Consider the following 27,105-nt stretch of genomic DNA (forward strand, 5'->3'; position numbering starts at 1 on the left):
CAGCAGATCGGGCAAAGGCAAATGGACAAAGCAGCATGAGGTGGCTTTTCAAAAGGTAATAGAAATGGTGACATCAGACATTGTACTCACACATTATGATCCACACTGTCCATTGTTCAGGATGTCAACACATCCAGAAGACAGATACCCAGAGCTGTCAGAATTCTTCCTGCAGTCGCTGAGTCAACTCCTACAACCACCAGAGTCCCCAGAAACTAAGATTGTTTCAGAGCCACAAATCTCACCTGCTAAGCAGAATGACACCCACACCTTGTCAAGAAGGACATCATCCCACAAAAGAAAGAAATCCTCCATAGTGATTAAATCTTTAGATCTGAATGGAACAATTTAAAATTTCCTATGCTGTGGATGTCTATATAGTTGAGTATAGCTCCCTACCCTTCCCCATTTCCCAACCATGTTTCCCTTCCCCTGCTCTCTTCCCACTCTCAGTCCACAACAGAGAACCATATCAGAATCAGGTTTGTAATCACTTGCATGCTATGTATTTAAACTGTGTATAAGCAGGATGCATTCTGCTCTATATTGAGTTGGAATTTTTAGCTAAGCTAGAAGAATGTTGTGCATTTGGTTTTTGAGTAATATTGTAAATATATTGTTTGATTAAGCATTGATCATGGTTATAAGTATGAAGTACTTGAATGGTGTACATCATCATGCACCCACATGATAAGTGCATGCCTTGCTTAGTTTAAAAAAAACAAAGGAAGACAAGCATTATGGAATCTCTTTTCCTTTCAATTACTTTTTTTGTTTTTGAAGTTACAAAAACATAACACAATGTCCTCACCTCCGATGGCCTGCAAACTTCCATATCTTTCATGTTTATGTTCTTAAAATCATAAGGAGCAGAATTAGGCCATTCAGTCCATCGAGTCTGCTCCACAATTCCATCATGGGTGATCATTCCATCATGGCTGATCACCAATCCCACTCATCATACACCTGCCTTTTTGCTATATCTTTGATGCCCTAACTGATCAGGAAATAATCAATTTCTGCCTTAAATATACCCATGGAATCGGCCTCCACCACAGTCTGTGGCAGAGCATCCCACAATTATCTGGTGAATAAAATCCTCCCTACTTGTTCTAAAAGGTTGTCCCTCAATTTTGAGGCTACATCCACCCTATTTAGCACTTTCAACATTCGGTAGGTTTCAATCAGATCTCAACCCCCGGCATTCCTCTAAATTCCAGTGAGAGCAAGTCAAAGCTGCCAAACTCTGTTCATATGTTAACCCCCTCATTCCTGGAATCATCCTTGTGAACCTCCTCAGGACTCTCACCAATGACAACACATCCTTTCTGAGATGACTCGACCTGTAAATTAAACTTCTGCTCAAAGTCTTGCTCGAGGACTCCCAAGTCCCTCTGCCACTCTGATGTTTGAACCTTCTCACCATTTAGATAACAGTCTGCACTGTTGTTCCTTTTACCAGAATGCATTGTCATACATTTCCCAATGCTGTATTTCATCTGCCACTTTTTGCCCATTCTTCCAATTTGTCTAAGTCCTGCTGCAATTGCATTACTTCCTCAGCAATGCCCATCCCTCCTCCTATCTTTGTATCATCGACAAACTGTCACAAAACCATCAATTCCATTATCCACATCATTAACACTGAAAAGTAACAGTCCCAATACTGACTCCTGATGAACACCACTAGTCACCAGAAAAGGCCCCTTTTATTCCCATTGGCTGCCTCCTGCCTGTAAGCCATTCTGCTATCCATGCCAGTATCTTTCCTGTAATGCCATAGGATAATATCTTGTTAAACAGCCTCATGTAGCACTATCAAATGCCTTCTGAAAATCCAAGTAAATGACATCCACTGCCTCCTTGTCCACCCTGCTTGTTACTTCTTCAATGAACTCCAACGGATTTGTCAGGCAAGATTTCTCTTGACAGAAACTATGCTGACTTTGGCTTATTTAATTATTAGTCTCCAAGTACCCCCGAAAACTCATCCTTAATAATAACCATATAACAATCACAGCATGGAAACAGGCCATCTTGGCCCTCCTGGTCCGTGCCAAACTCTTAATCTCACCTAGTCCCACCTACCCGCACTCAGCCCATAACCCTCCACTCCTGTCCTGTCCATATACCTATATAATAGACTCCAACACTTTCCTAACCTCCGAAGTTGGGCTTACTGGCCTTTAATCTTTCTTTTACCTTACCCCCTTCTTAAAGAGTGGAATGGCACATGCAATTTTCCAGTCCTCTGGGACCATATCAGAATCAAGATATTCTTGAAAGTTCATGACTAATGCATCTGTTATCCCTCGAACAACCTCTCTCAGGACTCTGGGATATAATCCATCTGGCCCAAGTGACTCATCCACCTTAAAACCTTTGAGTTTGCCTAGCAATTTTTCCTTTGTAATAGCAATAGCACTTGTTCCTGCTCCCTGACACTCAGACCTCATGTGCACCGCTAGTATCTTCCACAAAGTACCCATTAAGTTCATCTGCAATTTCTTTGTCTCTTCCCCCCCCCCACACCTTACTAACTCACCAGCATAATTTTCCAGTGGTCCAATATCAACTATACCCCTTAGTTTAAAAATTCATATAACTAAAAAATCTTTTGGTATCCTTTATTATTGGCTAGTCTACCCTCACATTTCATCTTTTCCCTTCTTATGGCTTTTGTAGTTGACTTTTGTTGGATTTTAAAAGCTTCCCAATCATTCAACCTTCCACTCACTTTTGCCCTTTCCTTGGCTTTTTATGCAGTCCTCAACTTCCCTCGTCAGTCACGATTGCCATTTCAGAACTTCTTCTGTGGGACATATCGATCCTGTGCTTTGTGAACTACTCCCAGAAACTTCAGCCATCTCTGCTCTGCCATCATCCCCACTAGGATCCTCCTCTAATCCACCTGGAAAGTTCCTCTCATGTCTCTGTATTTCCCTTTATTCTGTTGCGATATTGCTACATGTGAGTTATGCTTCTCCCTCTCAAATTGCACTATGAGTTCAATCATATTATGATCACTGCCTCCCAAGGGTTTCTATGCATTAAGCTCCCCAATAAGATCTGGGTTTTTACAGAACATCCCACTTAAGCTAGCCTTTCCCCAAGAAGGCTAAAGCACAAGATTTCCTGAAATAGATCTCATGAAATACTTCCATTACCACATATCTGTCTGTATGTTTGGATTTATTTATCTATTTACTTATTTACTGAGAGATACAGCACAGAATAGGCCCTACAAAAATGCTGGATGATCCATTCTGCTTTTTTGTACGTCTTGATTTGACCACAGCATCTGCTGTGCATTTTGTGTTTACAGAATAGGCCCTTCTGGCCATTCAAGCCACACTGCTCAGCAATGTGACAATCCCTAATTTAACTCCAACCCAACTGTGGATCATTTTAGAATGATCAAATAACCTACTAACCGGTACATCTTTGGGCAGTGGAAGAAACCAGAGCACCCAGAGAAAAACTATCAACATTCTTGGAAGAACAACTGCCACACTACTGTGGCGCCCAGCCACTTCTTTGATGCACCCAGCACTTCCTCCCCACTATCATGACAGCGCAGTAACAGTCTTCACCTTCACCTCACCAATATATGCAGCCTGCACATCACCCTTCATTACTACTGCCAAATCCATGATCCCACTTCCTTCTCTTTGTGCTTCCCTGTCCACCTCCCTCCCTGTCATTGTTACAAGTTGAAACCTTGCATCAGGATGGTGAGCACCTTTACCACAGACAGACAGGCAGACATACTTTATTGATCCCGAGGGAAATTGGGTTTCATTACAGTCGCACCAACCAAGAATAGTGTAGAAATATAGCAACATAAAACCATAAATAATTAATAATAAGTAAATAATGCTGAGTGGAAATTAGTCCAGGACCAGCCTATTGTCTCAGGGTGTCTGACACTCCGAGGGAGGAGTTGTAAAGTTTGACGGCCACAGGCAGGAATGACTTCCTATGACGCTCAGTGTTACATCTCAGTGGAATGAGTCTCTGGCTGAATGTACTCCTGTGCCTAAGCAGTACATTATGGAGTGGATGGGAGACTTTGTCCCAGATGGCATGCAACTTGGACAGCATCCTCTTTTCAGACACCACCGTCAGAGAGTCCAGTTCCACCCCCACAACATCACTGGCCTTACGAATGAGTTTGTTGATTCTGTTAGTGTCTGCTACCCTCAGCCTGCTGACCCAGCATACAACAGCAAACATGATAGCACTGGCCACCACAGACTCAAAGAACATCCTCAGCCTCGTCCGGCAGATGTTAAAGGACCTCATTTTCCTCAGGAAATATAGATGGCTTTGACCTTTCTTGTAGACAGCCTCAGTGTTCTTCGACCAGTCCAGTTTATTGTCAGTTTGTATCCCCAGGTATTTGTAATCCTCCACCATGTCCACACTGACCCCTTGAATGGAAACAGGGGGTCACCGGTGCCTTAGCCCTCCCCAGGTCCACCACCAGCTCCTTAGTCTTTTTCACATTAAGCTGCAGATGATTCTGCTCACACCATGAGACAAAGTTTCCCACCGTCGCCCTGTACTCGGCCTCATCGCCCTTGCTGATGCATCCAACTATGGCAGAGTCATCAGAAAACTTCTGAAGATGGCAAGACTCTGTGCAATAGTTGAAGTCCGAGGTGTAGATGGTGAAGAGAAAGGGAGACAGGACAGTCCTCTGTGGAGCCCCAGTGCTGCTGACCACTCTGTCAGACAGTGTTGCAAGCACACATACTGTGGTCTGCCAGTCAGGTAATCAATAATCCATGACACCAGGGAAGCATCCACCTGCATCACTGTCAGCTTCTCACCCAGCAGAGAAAATGGTGTTGAACACACTGGAGAAGTCAAAAAACATGACCCTCATGGTGTTTGTAGGCTTGTCCAGGTGGGCGTAGACACGGTTCAGCAGGTAGACGATGGCGTCCTCAACTCCTAGTTGGGGCTGGTAGGTGGTTTTCATTTAAGGAGCAGGCATAGGCTTACCAGCTTTCAACCCTGCCCCATCATTTAATGTGATCAGCCCCAGGCCCCATTTCGCCTTCTGATTGGAGTCCTGGTGAAGTGTCTGCCTGAAATGTTGACTGTTTATTTCCATAGCTGCTGCCCGACCTCCTGCATTCCTCCAGCATTTTGTATGTATTTATTTGCCTTTGAGCTTTGAAGTTTCTGTTAGTTCCCTACAGCCCTCAATTCCACCATCTTTTGTAAATTTATCAGACACCCCTTCAAATGCCTCCAATGTTGTTACCTCCACTCCCTTCCCAGAAAGATAACTTCAGAGATTTATCACACTGCTTCATTGGCAATTCTCTTCCAACCTCTGCACTTAAAGGTATTTTCAATATTCTAGCCAGCGAGAAACTGTATTGGTTAATCTCATTTTACTTGCTGGCACAAAATGTCACATACATTTGATGCCGAAGATTAATTGCAATTATTCAATCTGTGCAATCAGTAGGCATTAGTTAAAGTGAATTTCAGATGTCTGGAACAGTATATTATTCAGGTACTTTGAAAGGACAGGCAGAGGAACTGAATTTGCATTGACTGAATTGCTAATTAAGCAGATCAGGGCTACTAGTGCTGAAATGTGGTTCATCCAGATTAAACCTGAAAAGATGGAACTTCTCACATTTCCATTTCAATTTAAATCCAATGAATGAAGAGTTTAAGGGACAATGCTTCTTAACAGGACCCAATTTCCTCGTCTCAGACAAGGTGCAGGAAGAAGTGGAATACATTTGATTTGTGTCAGTTGAGCTAATGAGCTGCTGAATCTTTGAGCTATCTGAACAACTCATAACCTGATCTAATAACCAGACCATAACACACTCTGTGCAGCTTCCCGCCTGTTAATGGGAACACTGATCGAGGCCTGATTGATTCAGCCAATGTTCTAAGCATTTTGCTTAAGGCAATGATTAGATAAAGGTGTTATTTACCCATAGTGGTGATGCTTTCATTAACTTTACACTTTTCTGAGCTGCACATTATTCTTATTGGCAAATCACTCAATATTTATACTAATAACATAATAAAAAGACAGAACATGCTGTAGATGTGGAATCCAAGTTATCAGGAGTGCTGATAAATTTTATAGGATACACTCCCAGTCTCTCACTGTAAATTCAGCTTGTCGATTCTTTCACTGTAAACTTATCTATCAGCTCCTCTCACCAACTTCAACAGTCAATTCCTTTCTTCCAGCACATCCCATTACAGAGTTAGAGAGTAATCCGACATGGAAATAGGCCTCTCGCCCCCAGCTGGTCCATGCTGAACAAGATGTCCATCTAAGCTAGTCTTGGTTGCATGCACTTGGCCCTTTTCTTTCTAAAATTTTTCTCCTCATACATCTGTCCAAGAGTCTTTTATTCACCTGCTTCTTCGAAGGACTTAGACTTCAAGAATGGCCAAGTAGCAGATGGGATATAGTGCAGGGAAGTGTACGACTATGCACTTTGGGAAAAGGAATAAAGATGTAGACAATTCTCTAAATAGGGCAAAAATTCAAAAATTAGAGGTTCCCTCTAATTAAAGATTCCCTAATCTTTCTAATGCCATGGACCACTACCATTACCCAAGGGGTCCATGGACCCCAGGGTGGAACCACCTGACCTAGAGGTTGCACATTGCATTTGCCTTCCTTACCACTGACTCAATGTTAGCATTCATTTCAAGAGGACTAAAATATAAAAAACAAGGATGTGATGCTGAGGTTTTATTAAATGGAGTATTAAGAGCAGTTTTGGGATCGTTATCTAAAAGATATGCTGGCTTTGGAGAAGAGCAGAGGACATTCACAAGATTGATGCAAGGAATGAAAGCATTAAAATGAATGAAAGGAATGAAAGTATGAGGGGTGTTACGTAACTTTGGGCCTGGACTCACTGCCATTTAGAATAGTGAGGAGAGATCTCAATGAAACATATTGAATATCGCAAGACCTCAATAGAGTGGGTGTGGAAAGGAAGATTCCTATGGTGGGAGAGTCTAGGAGCAGAGGACAGTCTCTGAATAGCAGAGTGTCTATTTAGAAGAGAGATGAGGAGGACTTTCTTTGGCCAGGCAGTGGATCTATGGAATTCATTGCCACAGATAGCTTGGAGGCCAAGTCTTTGAGTATATTTGAAGTGGAGGCTGATAGGCTCTTAATTAGTCAGGGTGTCAAAGATTATGGAGAGAAGACAGGAGAATACAGTTGAGAGGGATAATAAATCAGCCATGTTGGAATGGAGGAGCAGACTTGATGGGCTGAATGGTCTAATTCTGCTCCTATGTCTTAGGGACTTGCGTCAGGTCCTGATCCCTGAGCAACTTTTTTTTTTAATTTCCATTCTGCTTTGCAAATCACTTTGTAAACTTGACTTCCCAAATCTGTTATCTCATCTATTCCTGCAAATGACCTGATGCTACTGCTGTCTGTAAGGAGTCTGTACATCCCAAAGATGTACAGATTAGGGTTAGTGATTTGTGGCATTCTATGTTGGTGCCAGAAGTGTGGCAAAATTTGTGGGCTGCCCAGTAACATCCCCACTGTTTTGTTTTAAAAGAACAGACATTTTACTGTATGCTTTAATGCACATGTGATGGATAACACTCATCTTTAATGTCTTATCTTCTAACTTTGACTCCCCTTACAAATGGCTTAAGTCTTAAGAGCACATGATTAAAGATACATCAAGTTTGCTGCACCATTCCATCATGGCTGATTTATTATCACTCTCAACTATATTCTCCTGCCTTCTCTCCATAATTTTTGACACTGATCAATTAAAAAACTATCAAACTTCACTTTATATGTACACTCAATGCCCAGGCCTCCAAGCCAAATGAAGCAATGATTTCTACAGATTCACCACCCTCTGGTTGAAATTCCTCTTCATTTCTGTTCTAAAGAGATGTCTTTTTATTCTTAGAAATGTCTTCTGGACAGACTCACATACTATAGGAAACATCTTCCCTATGTCCACACAATCTTGACCTTTCAATATTCAACACTTTCCAATGAGATTAACTCCCCCACCCCGTCCATGTTTCTAAACTCCAGTGAGAGTACAAGTCCTAGGCTCTGGGATTGCCTGCTAAATCTCTGTACCTTCATCAGTCAGACCATTGATTATTGAAGTTGGAAAGTTGTGGTACATTTGTACATGATAATGTTGAAATCACTGACAGGAACATTATTCAGAAACTAGAATCTGCTGAAAAGATTTACAAGGATCTTGTCAGGGTTTGAGAGACTGAGTTATAGTTCAAAGTTCAACATAAATTTATTATTATGTGAATATGTCAATCACAGTAACGACAAGAAATGCAATAGAATGAATGGCGGCCAAAAAAGCAATTTGCAAAGGACAATGAACTGTGCAAAAAAATAAATACACAGGCAATAAATATTAAGCATGTAATGAAGAGTCCTTGAAAGTGTTCATAGGTTGTGAGAACAGTTCTGTCATGGGGCGATTCAAGTTGAGTGAATTTATCCCCTCTGGTTGAGTAGTAATAATTGTGCCTCAGCCTGGTGGTGTGGGTTCTGAGGCTTCTGTACCTTCTTCCTGATGGCAGCACTGAGAAGAGAGCATGTCCTAGGTGGTGGGGGTCCTTGATGACTGATGCTGCTTTCCTACAACAGCTCTCCATGGTGGGGAAGGATTTACCCACGATGGACAGAGCCATAACTATTACTTACATTGGCATTTCCATTCAAAAGATTTGGTGTTTCCATATCAGGCTGTGATGTAGTCAGTCAATAAACTCTCCACCACACATCTATAGAAATTGGTTAGAGTCTCAGATGGCATGCCAAATCTTTGCAAACATCTAAGAAAGTAGAGATGTTGCTTCATAATGGCACTTGCATGCTGGACCTAGGACGGATCCTCTGAAGTGATGAGGAATTTAAAGCTGCTGACTCTCTTCATCTCTGAAGCGTGCTGGCTTATGGACCACTGGCTTCCTGCTCCTGAAGTCAATAATCATCTCCTTGGTCTTGCTGATATTGAGTGAGAAGTTGTGTCTCAACTAAGCCAGTTCTTCCATTATCCTTCCTGCATGCTGATTCATCACCACCTTTGACTTCAGCAATGACAGTCTTGCCATCAGCAAACTTAAACATGGCATTGGGGCTGTGCCTAGTCTTGTAATGCACCTGTGCTGATGGAGATTGTGAAGATGTTGTTGCCAATCCAAACTGACCGGGGTCTGAAATTGAGGAAATGGAGAATCCACTTGTACAAAGAGATATTGAAGTCTAGATCTTGAAGCTAATTAGTTTTGAGGGGATGATGATATTGAATGCCAAGCTGTAGTCAATGAAGAGCATCCTGATGTATGCATCTTTGCTTTCCCGAAGTTCCAGGGTTGAGTGAAGATCCAATGAAATGGCATCTAGTTGTTGCCCTATTGTGATGCTAGGTAAATTGGAGTGGATCCAAGTCCCTCATCAGGCAGGAGTTTATATGTTTCATTACCAACATCTCAGAGCACTTCATCACAATGGATACAAGTGCCACTAGACGATAGTCATTGAGGCAGGCGAGTACATATTTCCCTGGAGCATGGGAGACGAAGACATGATGTTCTGGAGACGCATAACATTAAGAGGGGCAGAAATAGGTTGACTGCAGTCAAACCTTTCTCCAGTATTGGACAAGCAAGAATGCTCCAGTATGGTATGAGTAGTGGTTAGTGTAGCACTTTTCTGCACTAGTGATTGGATGATTGGGGTTCAATTCTCACTACTGTGTTAGAAGTCTGTAAATTCTGTCTGTGACCATATGAGTTTCCTCTGGATGCTCTGGTTTTCTCCCACATTCCAAAAATACGTACGAGTTAAGTTAGTAAGTTATTGACATGCTAAGTTGGTAACTTGTAAGCTGTCCCCAGCACATTCACTGTAAATGGCACAACTCACTGCATGTTTCAATGTGACTATGTGACAAATAATCTTTAACAAAAGGGCATATGTAGGATGAGAGGGGGAGGGATTTAATACAAACTTGAAGGGCATGCTTTTTAATATAGAGCAAGTTGAATATGTTGAAAAGGAATTGGTTAAAGCAGGTACAATAACAGCTTTTGATAAACAGTTGGACAGGTACATGAAAAAGAAATATTTGGAAGCCTATGGGCCAAAACCAATGAACAAGCAAACCTCAAAAGCTGTTTCAGTTCTGAAGATCTCCCAACATATCCTCTGCATAGACCCAGAAAACTTGTAGCATAAAAGATGTCAGTTGGCCCATTTAAATCTGCTGTCTTTCACATTCCCACCTTTAGTTCATTAATTTCTCATCCTCAACTATGTCCAGGTCTCTTCTAAAATAAGATCCACAAATCTCTCATCCACTTCAGACCCTCAATGATTTGTGTGAATATATTTGTCCTCATCTACAAATGATTTTAAACCAGTGACCTTCACTTACTCACCAAAGAAAACATTTTACAAGGATGTCTTCCAGGACTGGAGGACTTGATTTATAAATGGACATTAGATAGGTTAGGATTTTCTTCCCCCTGGAAAAAGGCTTAAAGTTGTCAGGGTATAGATAAGCTGACTAGCTGCAGTCTTTTTCCCCAGGGTAGGATATTCCAAAACTAAAGGGTATAGGTTTAAAATGAGATGGGAAGAGACCTGTGGAGCAACACTTCCATCCAGAAGATGGCACAGTAGCATGGCAGTTAGTGGAATGATATTACTGTGCCAGTAACCTGGGTTCAGTTCCACTGCTGTCTAAGGAGTTTGTCTGTTCTGCCCTTGACCATGTGGATTTCTTGCAGGTGCTCTGCTTTCCTTCAGCATTCCAAAGGCACGCAAGTTGGTTGGTTAATTGGTCACATTGGTGTAATTGGCTGGGGTCTATCATAGAGTTGTATCTCTGCATAATTGTGAACAGAAGGGATGCATAAATTGAACAAGCTTTCAAAAGAAGTCATTGAGACCATTACATTTATGATGTTTAAGATATTTGGACAGTTACTGAAGAAAAATTTTAGAGGGGATGTGGTCAAATGTAGGGAATTGGTTAGCATGGATGGATTGAGCTTGGTTTCAGTGCCAAATAGCTATATACGATTTATCATCCAATGTATGAAGTTACTGTACTTCTTCACAGCAGGTTTCTTGACTTTAAAACAGCTATATAATCAAGCAACACACAAAATGCTGGTGGAACACAGCAGGCCAGGCAGCATCTATAGGGAGACTCTCCTATAGATTTCCTCATGTTAGCTTTATAATCAATGTTTATTAGTTTCCTGTCTTTTGGAGTATGCTGTATGCTTGCCCCTGCCTGTTACCTTCATTTATTAAAATGAAATTGTATTGCATATGCTTTCTGCTTTAAACACAAAATGAGCCTTCAGAGGAATTTGAGACTGTTGCAGATTTATAGATTTCTAAACATGAGAAAATCTGCAGATGTTGGAACTCCAAAGCAACACACGGAAATTACTAGAACTTAGCAGGCCATGCAGTATTGAGGGGAGTAAGCATCTTGCACTGAGACACTAACAGGACTCTAAACAATTGATGCTGCCTGACCTGCTGAGTTTATAAGTCTCTAGTTAGGCTGCATCTGGACTATTTCATACAGTTCTGTCACCCCACCGTAGGAAAGATGTTGAGGATTGAGAGGGTGCAATAGAGATTTACAAGGATGTTGCCTAGATTAGAAGACATGAGGTAGGACAAGAGGTTGGACAAATCTGCCTTTTCTTCTCTGGAGACAGAGGCTGAGGGGAGATCTGATAGAGGTTCATAAGATTATTATAGGCATAGATAGATGACAGACAACATCCTTTTTCCAGTGTTGAAGTGTTTAAGGTGAGGTAATTTGATGTGATGGGCAAATGTTTTACAGTGGTTGGTGCCTGAAATACAGTGTCAGGGGTGGTGGTAGAGGTAGAAACATTAGGAACTTCTAAAAGATGTTTAGGAAAGCAAATAAATAAGGAAAATGGTGGGACATGGACATTGGGCAGGCAGAAGGGATAGTTTAGCTGGCAATTTGGTTACTCATTTATTTGGTTTGGTACAACATTGTGGGCTGAAGGGATTTCTTTTATGCTGTACTGTTCTATATATCTATGTTCTGTGATACATCCATTCTGTCAGTTGAGTTAAACTTTTGCTGATAAAGAGGAAAACATTGAAGGACCTGAGCACAAAATTTAGGCTGTTCTTTCAATTAGAATGCTTATTCAAGGCTCCCTTTGCACTCTCTAAGAAGGTTATGTAATACCAAATACCCTCAGTGCCCATCTTATCAGATACAGCTGCTTGTTAATACAAATATCTAATCAGCCAATCATGTGGCAGCAACTCAATTGTGGTCTAAAGGTTTAATTGCTGATCAAGCCAAAAACAATCTGAATGGGGAAGAAATATGATCCAAGTGTTTTTGACTGTGAAATGATTGCAAGTGCCAGGAGGAGGTGGTTTGACCATCTTAGAAACTGATCAACTGGGATTATCACAGTCTTTAGAGTTTCCAGAGTCAGTGGCAGTTCTGCAGGAAGAAAATGCCTTCTTAATGAGAGAGATCAAAATGGATAGACTGACTCAAACTGACAGGAAGGTGACAGCAACTCAAGTAACCACACACATGTCCAGGAGGTGCCTAATAAAGTAGCCACTAAGTATAATTTCTCCCCGAGTCCTTTGTTAACACTAGCCTGAACTAATTCCTGACCTGGTCATCCTTTCTTTGTTCATTTGCCATTTGTTGGATCCTGCAGTGTACAATATTGATTGTTACAGTTGCCTGGGTAACAATAGATGCTGTACTTCAAAAGTATTGATTTCAAAGTGTTTTGAAATATTCTGAGATGTGAAAAAAATCTATACAAGTTGAGAAAAAGGTCGAAAACATGATACAAAGTTCTCAATGAGATTGATGTATCAAAAGCAGCAAACTTGTTGGGTGCAACGACCTTGCCCGCCCTGGAGAAAAATGTATTCTGTTCTTTTGTAACATTAACTGGTTGGAAGTGCTGAGAATGTTTTAATGATGCGAAGATTTACACTTTTTTTTTTATCTTTCCTTTATTGCTGCCAGGGCGAATGATACAGGCCTTCTCTCACACAAAGATCACTTGCCTCTAACTCAGCTTGTCATTGGAGACACTAACAGAACAGGTTCTGAAGCTGCCTATAGACTTGGTTCACTCCGTTGCAATGGAGACAGTGAGTAGCACCTTTTGGAACAGCTGTACATCAGTTTTAAACAGTGGAATATATAACCCACAAGTCATAGGAGCCATTCGGCTCAAGTCTGCTGTGTTATTCCAGAGGTGATTTATTAACCCCTTAACTTCATTTTCCAGATGTTCCCCTTAACATTACTAATCAAGAATCTATCAACTTATTTTTTGATATTAAAGATGTTCAGTGTTAGTTTTGTCCTCAGTAGACATGGAGGGGTGCAATGGTTGTGTTGTGGACACCATTACAGATTGAGCATTGAAGTTGAGATCAATTCCAGTATCTTCTGTAAGAAAGTTTGCAGGTTCTGCGTGTTTCTCCCACAGTCCAAAGATGTAGCAATTAGTAGTGAAATGGTCATTGTAAGTTGCCCTGTGATCAGGTGAGGGTTAAATTGGTGGGTTGCTGGCACAGAGCTCAGCGGGCCAGAAGAGCCTGCATCATCAATTTAAAAAATGTAAACACATTTGGATTTACTAAAAGTCCATTTTTGAATACCATCACAAATAAGTACATGTTAATTAGTTTAATTTTCCCAGGAATACTGGCCAGAATATAAATGGAACTGAGCTATGTTGTATGTGACAAATATACAAAGTAATCACTTATATACAGGCCATCATCCAACATATGGATTTAACTGTTGTTCTTAAATTGATTGTGCCCATAAATCCACAAAAATCACTTGATACGGTAACCATACCTCCACGGTGTTATACTAAATGGCACTGACAGCCCATAAAACTGATAACGAACAATTTCTGAAAGTGGAGAAGGGGAGAAACTAGATTTGAAAAAAGAATATACTGCATGTGTACATAGGGCTTTTGAATTCATTGATATTATGGCAGCTCACTTGTCTGTAAACTGGGTATTATAACTCAGGGACAACCTGAAGAGATGACAGCTTCAAAAAAAAAATCTAGGTCCATTGACAACTGTAGAATTAACTTCCAGAAGCTAAATTTGATACTTTTTTTGCGCTATAATAGGGAGCACATTTTAGTAACTCCAACAATATTGAAGTTGGTAACCAACAGAAAAATGCAACAGAAGATTATTCAATCCAAACAATCTTGAGACAAAAGCATAGAGAACAAATGCCACCACACCCAACCATACTATGTATGATACAGCACTAATTTGACTTGGTTAATGATTTTGAATATCTGAAGCAGATATTAACCTTATCAAAATACCTTCTAGTGTCAGACAATATGCTGTGAGAAGTTATTTCTACTGATTTTAAAACTTTTTTTAAAAATACATCAGGACTTGCTACAAAAATTGGTCTTGGCCAGAAAAGATCACCAAAACCTCTACTTTCTCAGGAGGCCGAAGAAATTTGCCACATCCTCACTCACACCAATTTTCTTTTAAAAAAGAAATCACCATAGAACACATTCTCTTGAGATGCATAATGGCTTGGTGTGGCAATTATGGACATAGCTCAGCACATCAGAAACCAGCCTCACTTCTACAGGCTCTGTCCATCTTTCTCACTGTCTTAGTAAAGCAGCCAGGATAATCAAAGATCCCACCCAATGTTCTCCACTTTTCAATTGGGCAGAAGATACAAAGCCTGCAATCACGTACCATAGGCTCAAGGAAGCCTTGCGTTACACTGTTACTCTTGAAAGGACCTGCTGTGGAATACAAGTGGACTCTTGGCCTCAAAAAGCAACTCATTTGAACTTGCACTTTTCTTGCATGGTACTTTTTTGATAACTTTTACAGTTCATTCTGCACTTGTTTTATCTAGTCTAGCTCAAACCATAATGTAATGATTTTGTCTGTACAACAGTAGGCAAGACAAGATTTTTACTGTTTCTTGGTACATGTAGCAACAATGGAGCAACACAGCGACCCAGGTTCAATTCCCACCACTGTCTGTAAGAAGGTTGTATTACTCCCCATAACATTGTGGATTTCCTCCAGGTTCTCCAGTTACTTCCTACATTCCAAAGATGTACAGGTTAGTAGGTTAATTGATCACATGGATGTAATTGGGCTGTATGGGACCATTGGGCAAGAAGGGCATTTTACCATATTGATCGCTAAATTAAACCAAAATTAAATTGATATAAATACCAATACTTCAAAAGTTTAAAGTTGCAGCCTGGATTTTGGTGTCAGGAGATTTATTGGAAGACATACAAAATACTGGAGGAACTTAGTGGGCCAGGCAGCATTTGTGATTGATTAGTGATTGAGATACAGTGTAGAATAGGCCCTTTGAGCTGCTCATCAACCCTTTGATTTAACTCTAGCCTAATCATGGGACAATTTACAATGACCAATTAACGTACCAACCAGCACATCTTTGTTCTGTGGGAGGATACCCAAGCACCTGGAGGAAACCCACAGTCATAGGGAGAACATACAAACCCCTTCCAGGCAGCAAAAATTGAACTTGGGTTGCCTGAACTGTAAAGTGGTGTGCTAACTACTACAGCAGCATGCTGCCCCATTATGATTATAATAATCACAATGATTATACAGGGGCTATGAATAAGTACTTCAAAGGGTCTGGTATGATTCTACAACTCCAAAGTGAGTGCAGTGTCTTGAATAAACACTTTGAAGGCAGAGGTAGCCTCATTGTTGATTAGCAAGAAGTGAAAAGGTTAGCATGTAGACAAAACTGTAAAGTAGTTACAATCAGATCTTACTTAATGTCAGAGTAGCCTAAAAATTCATTTGTTTACACAATCTACTGTGCCTTTCAGAGATCAGAAAATTGAATGATGAGAATGGACTTAGAAATGGACAGTTGATATTTTGGATTGAGACCCTTAACCTGAACTCAGCCATGCAGAAGGGTCTTGACCTGAAATGTCACTCGTTCATTTTCCTCAACAGATGCTGCTAGATCCATTGGAATTCATCCAGAATATTAGTTGTTGCTTCAGATTCTAACATCTACAGTCTCTTGCATCACCATGGTGAATTGAGTGGCCAGTGCTGTATTGTAAAGATTTTGGCAGAGTTTGACATAGAATTATCCCTTCCCAGTCTTATATTAGGTCAAAGTGATCAGTATTAGTAATATATTTCATAGATGTAATGATGTTATTAAGCAGCCTTTATAGATTTGTCACCATTAGAACCTTGTTTGGAATCAGAGCTGCAAAACATAAAACTTCGGTATTTTGATGCTAGACCACTTCAGAAATGCATGAAGTTGTTGACATTTCACTGATTTCTGAAGATTACATTGGAGAAAATGACAGAACAGCTGCCCGTGAAGTAGGAATTTGATGTTAACAATGTCTGTGCTTCTGCATTTAACAGTCCAAGTAAGTTAACCAGAATGTGCTGTCAATTCTATAGTGCAAAGACATTGCTCACTGACAATTTCAACATCACAACCATCATGTTTAGGTCCAGATTTTTTTCTCATCAACATAATTTGAAATGAACAAATGTCATTTTTTTATGCAGAGGATTCCTGTTCTGACATACATTACTGTAAAAAAAGTAATTGACAGCACTCAGTGTTTAAGAACTTATTGACCATATGGAAAAAAAAGAGGACACTCTGGGTTATGAGGAATCTTTGCTATTGCTCGGGTTTCGCTGGAGTGCCCCTTTTCCACCCATATCCCAAATGTGTGCCAGTGTGGCGCCCCATTTCCTAGCGTATCCGAACCGACTCACAATTAGATAGCCTACGGGGGTTTGCGAGCACAGAGCTTTGGAGCCTCTGCGCCATGGGGGGCCGGTTGACAGAGGCTTAAAAGTGAGGCTGAAGTTTTCGAATAAAGTTTTTTCCTTCGACTGCAGTTACCGACTCCGTGTCGTAATTTTAGCGCTGCGTGTAGCACACCGCTACAATTGGTGACCCCGACGGTCCAAACAATTTTTGGACCAGAAATGACCGATGCCGCCTCTGTTCACGTGGTTTCGTTGAAACTGCTGGGTTTCTGGACACAGCGACTGAACCTATGGTTCCAGCAAGCCGAAGCCCAATTCCACGTTCGCCGGATCACCTCAGAAGACACCCGCTTCTACTACGTGGTGAGCTCCCTCGACCAGGACACAGCGGCCCAGGTCGCGGAGTTCGTACAGTCGCCCCCGGCAGACGGCAAGTACACGGAATTCAAAGCCCTGCTCCTCAGGACTTTCGGACTCTCACGGCGCGAGCGGGCTGCCCGTTTACTGCACCTGGATGGCTTGGGCGACAGACCTCCATCGGCTTTAATGAATGAGATGTTGTCTCTCGCCGGCGAACACACACCCTGCCTCATGTTTGAGCAGGCATTCCTGGAGCAGCTGCCCGAGGACATACGCCTGCTGCTGTCCGACGCGGATTTCAGTGACCCCCGGAAGGTGGCAGCCCGGGCGGACTTGCTGTGGAACGCCAAAAAGGTGAGCTGTCCATCGCACAGATCTCCCAGCCATGCTCCCGGCAGCAAACCAGACCAGGCCCGGCAGCAGAGCCCGCCAACCCTCGGCCCAATGAACACTGGTGCTTCTACCACCAGCGGTGGGGCGCAGAAGCCCGCCGTTGTCGCCCGCCCTGCGAGTTCCCGGGAAACGCCAGGGCCAGCCACCGCTGATGGCTATGGCGGCTGGCCATCGGGATAGTCTCCTGTATATGTGTGGGATAGAAGGTCGGGACGCCGGTTTTTGGTCGATACTGGGGCTGAGATCAGCGTTTTACCTCCGACGAGTTACGACACCCGCAGCAGGGCACCGGGTCCCCCCCTGAGGGCCGTGAATGGCAGCACCGTAAGGACCTATGGCACCCGCCAGGTGCAGCTACTGTTCGGCTCCAGCCAGTTCACGTGGGACTTCACACTGGCCGCCGTAGCCCAACCGCTTCTGGGTGCGGATTTTTTGCGGGCTCACAGCCTACTGGTCGACCTGCCCAGGAAGAGACTGGTACACGCCGAGACCTTTCAGACGTTCTCCCTGGGTGCAGCCCAGTTGCCAGCCCCTCACCTCGGCTCCATCACGCCGTCCGACAACGACTTCACCAGGGTCCTGGCGGAGTTCCCATCGGTTCTGGCACCGCAGTTCACAGCAGCCATGCCCAGGCACGGCGTACAGCACCACATCCCGACCCAAGGACCACCCCTCCATGCCCGTGCTCGGCGGCTTCCCCCGGACAAGCTCCGACTGGCGAAGGAGGAGTTCCAGAGGATGGAGGAATTGGGGATCATCCGGCAGTCCGACAGCCCATGGGCCTCCCCCCTGCACATGGTGCCCAAAGCGACGGGGGGCTGGAGACCGTGCGGCGACTACCGCAGGCTGAACGAGGCTACCACACCCGACCGCTACCCTGTGCCGCACATTCAGGACTTTGCAGCAAACCTGCACGGCGCACGGATCTTCTCCAAGGTAGACCTCGTCCGGGGATACCATCAAATCCCGATGCATCCTGACGACGTCCCCAAAACGGCTCTCATCACCCCATTCGGCCTTTTCGAGTTCCTCCGCATGCCGTTCGGCCTGAAGAATGCCGCACAGACGTTCCAGCGGTTAATGGACGCGGTGGGACGGGACCTGGACTTCGCGTTCATCTATTTGGATGACATCCTCATAGCCAGCAGCAGTCATCAGGAGCATCTGTCCCACCTCCGTCAACTCTGCGCCCGACTGAGTGAGTACGGTCTTACAATCAACCCTGCCAAATGCCAGTTCGGACTCGATACCATTGACTTCCTGGGCCACAGAATTACTAAAGACGGGGCAACCCCTCTGCCCGCTAAGGTAGATGCAGTCCGCCACTTCCCCCGACCCACCACGATCAAAGGCCTTCAGGAATTCATAGGTATGGTCAATTTCTACCGCCGCTTCCTCCCTTCAGCTGCCCGGATCATGCGCCCCCTGTTCGCCCTGATGTCGGGTCCGGGCAAGGACATTACCTGGGACGAGGAGTCCGCCGCCGCTTTCGTTCAAACGAAGGAAGCTTTGGCGAACGCCGCAATGCTAGTACATCCCAGAATGGACGCCCCTACCGCCTTCACAGTGGACGCATCAAACACGGCAGTTGGTGGGGTGCTGGAGCAACTCATTGCAGGTCGCTGGCAACCCCTGGCGTTTCTCAGCAAACACCTGCGACCACCCGAGCTTAAGTACAGTGCTTTCGACTGGGAACTGTTGGCGCTCTACCTGGCAATCCGGCATTTCAGGTACTTCCTAGAAGGTCGGCCCTTCACCGCGTTCACGGACCACAAACCGCTTACCTTTGCGTTTACGAAAGCATCCGACCCCTGGTCATCCCGCCAGCAACGCCACCTGTCCTACATCTCTGAATACACGACGGATGTCCGGCACGTCTCGGGTAAGGACAATGTCGTGGCGGATGCGCTCTCTCGCCCTACCGTTCATGCCCTTTCCCAAGGGGTAGACTTTGAGGCACTGGCAGAGGCACAGCAGGCGGATGAGGAGATTCCGAGTTACAGAACCGCAGTCTCCGGTTTGCAGCTCAAGGACCTCCCCGTAGGCCCGGGGGAGAGGACCCTACTGTGACGTCGCCACCGGCCAGCCCCGTCCGGTCGTCCCGACAGCATGGCGGCGCCGCGTTTTCGACTCCATTCATAACTTGGCGCATCCCTCCATCCGGACAACTGTCCGGATGGTTTCCAGCAGGTTCGTTTGGCACGGACTCCGCAAACAGGTCAGTGAATGGGCCAGAACGTGCATGCACTGCCAGACGGCCAAGGTTCAGCGGCACACCAAAGCCCCACCGCAGCAGTTCCATCCCGCCCACCGGCGTTTTGACCACATTCATGTGGATATCGTGGGCCCCCTGCCAGTGTCGCGCGGAGCGCGTTACCTCCTGACTATCGTGGACTGGTTCACAAGATGGCCAGAGGCGGTCCCGCTCACCGACACCACCTCCGAATCTTGCGCCCGAGCCCTGATCGCCACCTGGATATCTCGCTTTGGTGCACCAGCCCACATTACCTCTGACAGAGGCGCCCAGTTCACCTCCAGCCTGTGGTCAGCTATGGCCAGCCTTTTGGGGACTCAGCTGCACCACACAACTGCCTACCACCCACAGTCGAACGGGCTAGTGGAGCGTTTCCACCGTCACCTGAAGTCGGCCCTCATGGCCCGCCTGCGAGGAGCCAACTGGGCGGACGAGCTTCCCTGGGTCCTACTCGGCATCCGCACAGCGCCCAAGGACGACCTGCACGCCTCGTCGGCCGAGTTGGTATACGGCGCGCCCCTGGTCGTCCCCGGGGAGTTCCTACCAGCCCCAAGGGGGCAAGAGGAAGAACCCGCAGCAGTCCTGGGCAGACTTCGCGAGAAGCTCGGTAACCTGGCCCCCATACCCACTTCACAGCATGGGCGGCACCCGACCTGCGTACCCAAAGACCTACAGAACTGTAAGTTTGTGTTTGTACGAAGGGGCGGGCATCGGCCACCGCTGCAGCGGCCATACGAGGGGCCGTTTATGGTGCTCCGGAACAACGGGTCCACGTTCGTGCTGGACATTGGGGGGAAGGAGGAGGTTTTCACGGTGGACCGCCTCAAGCCGGCCCATGTGGACCTGGCGCAACCGGCCGAGTTTCCGGCGCCTCGGCGCAGAGGCCGACCTCCCAAGCAGGTTCTGGCCCAGACTGTGGACATTGGGGGGTGTATTGCCGGTTCTGGGGGGGGTTATGTGGCGCCCCATTTCCTAGCGAATCCGAACCGACTCACAAATAGATAGCCTACGGGGGTTTGCGAGCACAGAGCTTTGGAGCCTCTGCGCCATGGGGGGCCGGTTGACAGAGGCTTAAAAGTGAGGCTGAAGTTTTCGAATAAAGTTTTTTCCTTCGACTGCAGTTACCGACTCCGTGTCGTAATTTTAGCGCTGCGTGTAGCACACTGCTACACCAGTAACTTAATTGCAATGTAGTTCATTGGGTGCATTTCAGACAGAGCTTGACTGGTTCAATGTGGCAAAGAAGTTAAAGGAGAATCTGCACTGACAGGATTAAGCTGCTGGGAGACAACATTGATTCAAGGGACTGAATGGTAGAAAGCAAAATAGCACCTGTTGAGAGAAACAATTACCATTTTAGATTTTTTTTTAAAAAAAGATAATCAATCTGCAAAATTAACTTACTTTCACTCTCTGCAAAAGCAGACTGACCTGCTGAATATTGGTTGGGGATAAACTGAGTGACATGAAATATAACCCTTGCTTAAGCACGATTTCTACATGAATACATTTACAAGATAATGCTTCTGCTATTTTTGCAGGGATAATAATCTAGTTATAGTTTTCAGGTCAATATCAGTTGATAAGCAGAAGCTGAAAATGCAATGTTAGCACTCATTTCAAGAGATCTACAATATAAAAGGAGATTCTGGAAATGAAAGATTATTATACGAGGAATGTTTGACATTTCTGGGTCTGTACTCACTGAAATTTAGAAGGATGAGTAGGATCTCATTGAAACCTTTTGAATGTTGAAAAGCCTGGACAGTAGATATGGAAAGGATATTTCCCATTGCGGGAGCGTCCAAGACAAGAGGGCACAGCTTCAGGATAGAGGGGTGCTCATTTAAAACAGATGCAGAGAAATTTCTTTAGCCAGGGTCTGGTGAATTTGTGGAATTTATTACCACAGGAAGCTGTGGACACCAGGTCATTGGTTGTATTTCAGAAAGAGCTTGACTGGTTCTTGATTGGACATGGCAGCAAGGTTACAGGGAGAAAGCTAGAGAGCAAGACTGAGGAGGGGAAAATAGGATCAGCCACAATTGAATGTCAGAGCAGACTCAATGGGCCAAATGGCCTAATTCAGCTCCCATGTCATATGGTCTAAACATCACCCAATCTCAGACATTTTGCCCACTAAAATCAAAGAGTAATGTTTAAGCTATAGTAGCTGAAGAAGTCATTCAACGTCACATCCTTAAAGAATGGTCATCACTAGGGGCAAGCATTCCAAATGGATGCATCTGTGCTGCAGAGTTTAGAGCTGTGAAACCAAAGCATCCCCGTCTCTTCCGTCTTCAGATTTGCTCAATTTTCCCTTTTTTGTGATCAGCATTCACCACTGTCAACTTGAAGTGATTCAAACATGCAATTCTCTTGATCAGTTTAGAATTACTGAGTGGTTATTCCTAAATTCAGTCAAATGAACTCGGATTCTAGGATTGTCCTTATCCAATCCCTGTAATCCATTACCCTCCGCAGATGAATTCAAAGTCTGTAGTTTTATTTCCTTTGTAATCTGTCCATACAACTGATTTTTCTCTTGTGTGCAGAGCTTGTACTACTCCCATTTTCCAACACTTATTTATTTAGAGATAGTGTAACTGGCCCTTTTGGCCCAATGAGCCAAACACATTGGTGCAATCACAGGACAATTTACAATGACCAATTAACCAATACATCTTTTGGGCTGTGGGAAGAAACAGGAGCACCTTGAAGAACATACAAATGGTGCCAGAATTGAATTCCGAACTCTGGAATGCCGAGCTACAATAGCACCATGTTAACTGCTACACTACCAAGGCACCCACAGTAATCTGCTTCTCTTCTATGTTTTGGTGATTCAAATACTTATCCAAACACTAATTGCCAATAGTCTGTCAATCTGCTTGGACAAAGCTTTGCAGATTCTAACCGTCTGCATGAAAAATTTATTCTCCTCTGAGCATCCAGTCAAAGTTATCTCATGCAGTATGTAGTACTGCTACAAGGAGAAGTTTTATCTCCCCTCTATGCACTCTGTTTTAGACACCTATCTGGTTTCCCCTCCACCTCCTCCATTTGAAAGGACATGAACCCAGCCTTTCCAGTCTCTCTTCATAATTGAAGATGCTTCATCCCAGGTGACATCCTGGTGAATACCCCTTGTACCCTCTCCAGTGTATTTGCATCCTTCCAGTAGTATGATGACCAAAACTGTGCACCACTCTCCATCTGCAGCCTTATTCAGAATTTTATAGCTGTACACAGTTTTCCATCTCTTATATTGGGTACCCTGGCTAATGAAAGAAATTATGCACCTTCACCATGATGATTCTGCTTTCAGGGTCACTGGAGCATGTACACCAAGGTCCCCCCCACCCCACAATATTCCTTGAACCTACCAGGCATGATTTATGTCAGAGGTCTATTAGCCATTCCAAAACACATCACCTCACATCATCCAGATTAAATTTCATCTTCCATTGTTCTACCTATTTTACCAACTCATCAACATGGTCCCATAGCACAAGACCATCTCAAATATGACTACCAATTTTCATGTCCTCTTCAAACCTAATTATCATACCTCCTACAGTACATTAATATCCAAGTTATTAAATGTACACTCAGTGGTCACTATTTGGTACAGGATGTGACTATTTATTAATGTGCATAATAAATAGACAAGTACTGTAACCTTTACTGTGCACAACTGGTCACAGGCTTCCAATCACAAACGGTTTTTCCACCATCACCCATATATCATGCAGCCAGGTTTCTGGCATTTCTCCCTTCCTTTTTGGACCCAAGTCTCAACCTAAAACAGCGACTATTTATTCATTTTCCTAGATGCTGCCTGACCTGCTGAGTTCCTCCAGCTCAGCTCCCTGTTGAGTCCCTGTAGTGTTTTTCTCTGGATTTCTAGCACATACAGAATCTTTTGTTTATCATCCTACAAAACTTTTCTAATGCAACAAATGCTGGATGAAATCAGTGGGTTGATCATCTATTGAGGGAGGGGAAGGAATTATCAATTCTTTTGATTTCAACAATCTCTTTTCCTCCCATAGACTGCATGACCTACTGAATTCCTTCAGCAGAATTAACAATTACAGCATGGAAACAGGCCATCTCGGCCCTGTTAGTCCATGCCAAATGCTTACTCTCACCTAGTCCCAGTGGCCTGCACTCAGCCCATAACCCTCCATTCCTTTCCTGTCCATATACCTATCTACTTTTTTTTTTAAATAAATGACAAAAATCAAACCTGCCTCTACCACTTCTACTGGAAGCGTGTTCCACACAGCTAGTACTCTGAGTAAAGAAGTCCCCCCTCATGTTACCCCTAAACTTCTGCCCCTTAACTCTCATGTCCACTTGTTTGAATCCCCCCCCCCACTCTCAATGGGAAAAAGCCTATCAACTCTATCTATCTCCCTCAATTTTAAATACCTCTATCAAGTCCCCCTTCAACCTTCTATGTTCCGAAGAATAAAGATCTAACTTTTAACTTTCTCTGTAACTTAGGTGCTGAAACCCAGGTTATCCTTGTTATGATACAGCAACAATATAGAATTGAGACAGGTTTTTAAATAAACAAATTAAACATTTAAACTCAGCTCAACAACAAATGAAAAGTAAACAAATGAATAACTTAACCAGAACTATTATACAACCTGAATAGATCTGAAAGCAATAAAAGCAAATGCAGTTCGTAAAGCAATAAATGTAAAAGTCCAAGTGATTTTAGGCAGTCAATTAGGAGAGACTTTCTTGAAGTAACAAATTCCTCGATGACATGACATTACTGCTGATCCCAGCTGAAATATGCCTTGCCCAATGGATTTATGATGAAGGAAAGAAAAATGGCTTAAAGGAACTGACCTTTTCCTTGGCAAATAACACTGCCACAATCCTTTCTACTCCTATAGCAGGGATTATCTTGGATGCAGGTTACTATCTCTTTGAACGATGATTCAATAAGGTTGACCCTGTATTACCTCCGACAGCACCAACTTTACCTGATCCTTCAGGTTTTCCATACTTCAGTAAATTCTTCTCTCCGACTGGACTAAAACCGGCAGCGTTGTGGCAGAACTGCTGGCAATAACCTTTGAAACTTAATATAGAAAGTAAAACTCCACTTTAAAACAAAACTGCATCATGAGGCAAATACACAGCATATGGAGTAACTGACGAATTAAACAATGAACTGACCTGCATCACAGTAAGGCTTTCCCATGTTATACCTGTTGGGACAGGCCATCACATGACCTTTCTCTAGCAGGAAAATTACATCATGTGACCTCACACTGGCAGGAAATTACATCACCCCACCATCACAAGACCATTACATCATGGTCTTATGATACCCATGGGGTATGTAACACCTGCACTGACTTCCAGTCAGTTTTTTTTACATTTTTAGTTTCTGATACAATTTTGTAATTCCCAGGTTGTCAAGGGCTCTAACATTTTGGACCAGTCCACCAGGGCATACCTTGTCAAATGCTTTGCTGAAGTCCACAATCAACTGGAGTGTAGGAGAATGAGGGAGATTTGATAGAGGTGTATAAAATTAATGAGGAGTATAGGTAGGGCAAATACAAGTAGGCTTCCCTCTCTCTCTCTCCCCCCACCCCCCCGAGGTTGGGTAAGACTAGAACTTGAAGTCATGGGTTAGGGGTGAAAGGTGACATGCTTAAGGGGAACATGAGGAAGAGCTTTTTCACTCAGATGCTAGTAAGATTGTGGAATATGCTTTCAATGAAAGTGCTGGAACCAACATTTGGTTTGATCACAACATTTAAGAGAAATTTGGATAGGTACATAGAAAAGAGGGATATGGAGGGCTATGGTCTAGGTGCAAGTCAATGGGACTAGGCAGATTAAATATTTGCCATGAACTAGATGGGCTGAAAAGCCTGTTTCTGTGCTGTAGTACTATGACTGACTGTACTCCTCAAATTATTCCAAAAAAAAAGAAATCAACTTAATTTGTCAGAAGGCATTTTTGTTCTGTACAGCAGTTGGACAAACTCCAATATAAACTGTGGCAATTTAGAGTTCAAGTTCAATTTCATGTTCATTATCTTTCAACCATGCATATGCATGCCATTGAACAAAACAAAATTCCTCCAGGCCAGGATGCACAATACATACAACTCACACAAAATAATATTATCACTAGTAAATTAACAAATTGTTACAAGAATATCCCCTTGTAATAATGATCAGGGAGGCACAGAGAGAATCCCCAAGTATTGATAAGTACCTTTGTTGTCTCAATGGAAGAACACATAAACTTACACAACCAGTGTGCATACCCAAGTGTTCCCTGACCTTCCACAAGCAGGGAAAGAATAGACAGCATTATACCAGTTAAACAGCAATTCCTTCAGCTCACCACATATTCTTTGTAGTCCTATTTCACAGCTCCACATATCTGCAGGGCACCTCACACCCACAATACTTGATCTTCTGCTGAGCTATCACTTTCAACATACTTGAAGCACCTGTTTTATATTCATTCCTGACCAATTCAAAAATTACATTCCAATGTCATTGGCTGAAGCTCATGTGTCTGACCTTAAGCACCTTTTCATTGGCTCTGCTCTGGGCCAGCATCTATTTATTACCCTATCCCAACAAGTGATAATTGGTAATTTATGGCTGTTTGTTCTCAATCAGCAACTAGATTGAACTACTCAGAACAAATTAAGACAACAACTGTCAAAAACCTGCATATTATATCCAACCAAAAAACACCTCACAATTAACTTCTTATTTGGAAATTATCTCTAGTTCAGCAATTTGCCTGAGGCATATCTGTATCAATTTTAAAACACAGATCAAGCCAAGCTAGTAACTCATAAAACTGAGGATACAGTCTCTTTATAAAATGGCAGCCTCTATCTCCTCCCTCATTGCAGAAACAAAGGCAATTGGTTTGTCTGTGTCCACTGTCCTTGATTTATTTGAATTCACTGATTTACAGACTCTAGTTCTTGCTGGCCAACAAAATAAAATGTAGGTTTTTTATAAATAAAACAGCAGATGCATTTTAAGTTTAAAGGAAACAGTAGCAACTAAATGTATTGTCAACCAAATGCAAACATAAAGCTTAGTATCAACTTTCATGTCATTACATCATCACTAAGCCCCAACTCAATGTCAGTGGTTGTGAATTAGGCATATATTAAGATTCAATTGCAACAATAAG

At 43.4% G+C, this 27,105-nt stretch overlaps 1 protein-coding gene across 1 annotated transcript in view; it reads left to right on the top strand.

Moving 5' to 3' along the window:
* LOC132394274 (contactin-associated protein-like 5) overlaps positions 1–27,105 on the top strand; it is a 1,716,192-nt gene that overhangs the window by 1,308,294 nt on the left and 380,793 nt on the right. The window contains exon 15 of the mRNA XM_059970198.1: positions 13,089–13,216. Within this exon, the coding sequence (XP_059826181.1) occupies positions 13,089–13,216 (128 nt within the window). The remainder of the gene's footprint in view (positions 1–13,088; positions 13,217–27,105) is intronic.

The sequence above is a fragment of the Hypanus sabinus genome, chromosome 5 (assembly GCF_030144855.1).
Source record: "Hypanus sabinus isolate sHypSab1 chromosome 5, sHypSab1.hap1, whole genome shotgun sequence".
Taxonomy (NCBI): Eukaryota; Metazoa; Chordata; class Chondrichthyes; order Myliobatiformes; family Dasyatidae; genus Hypanus; species Hypanus sabinus.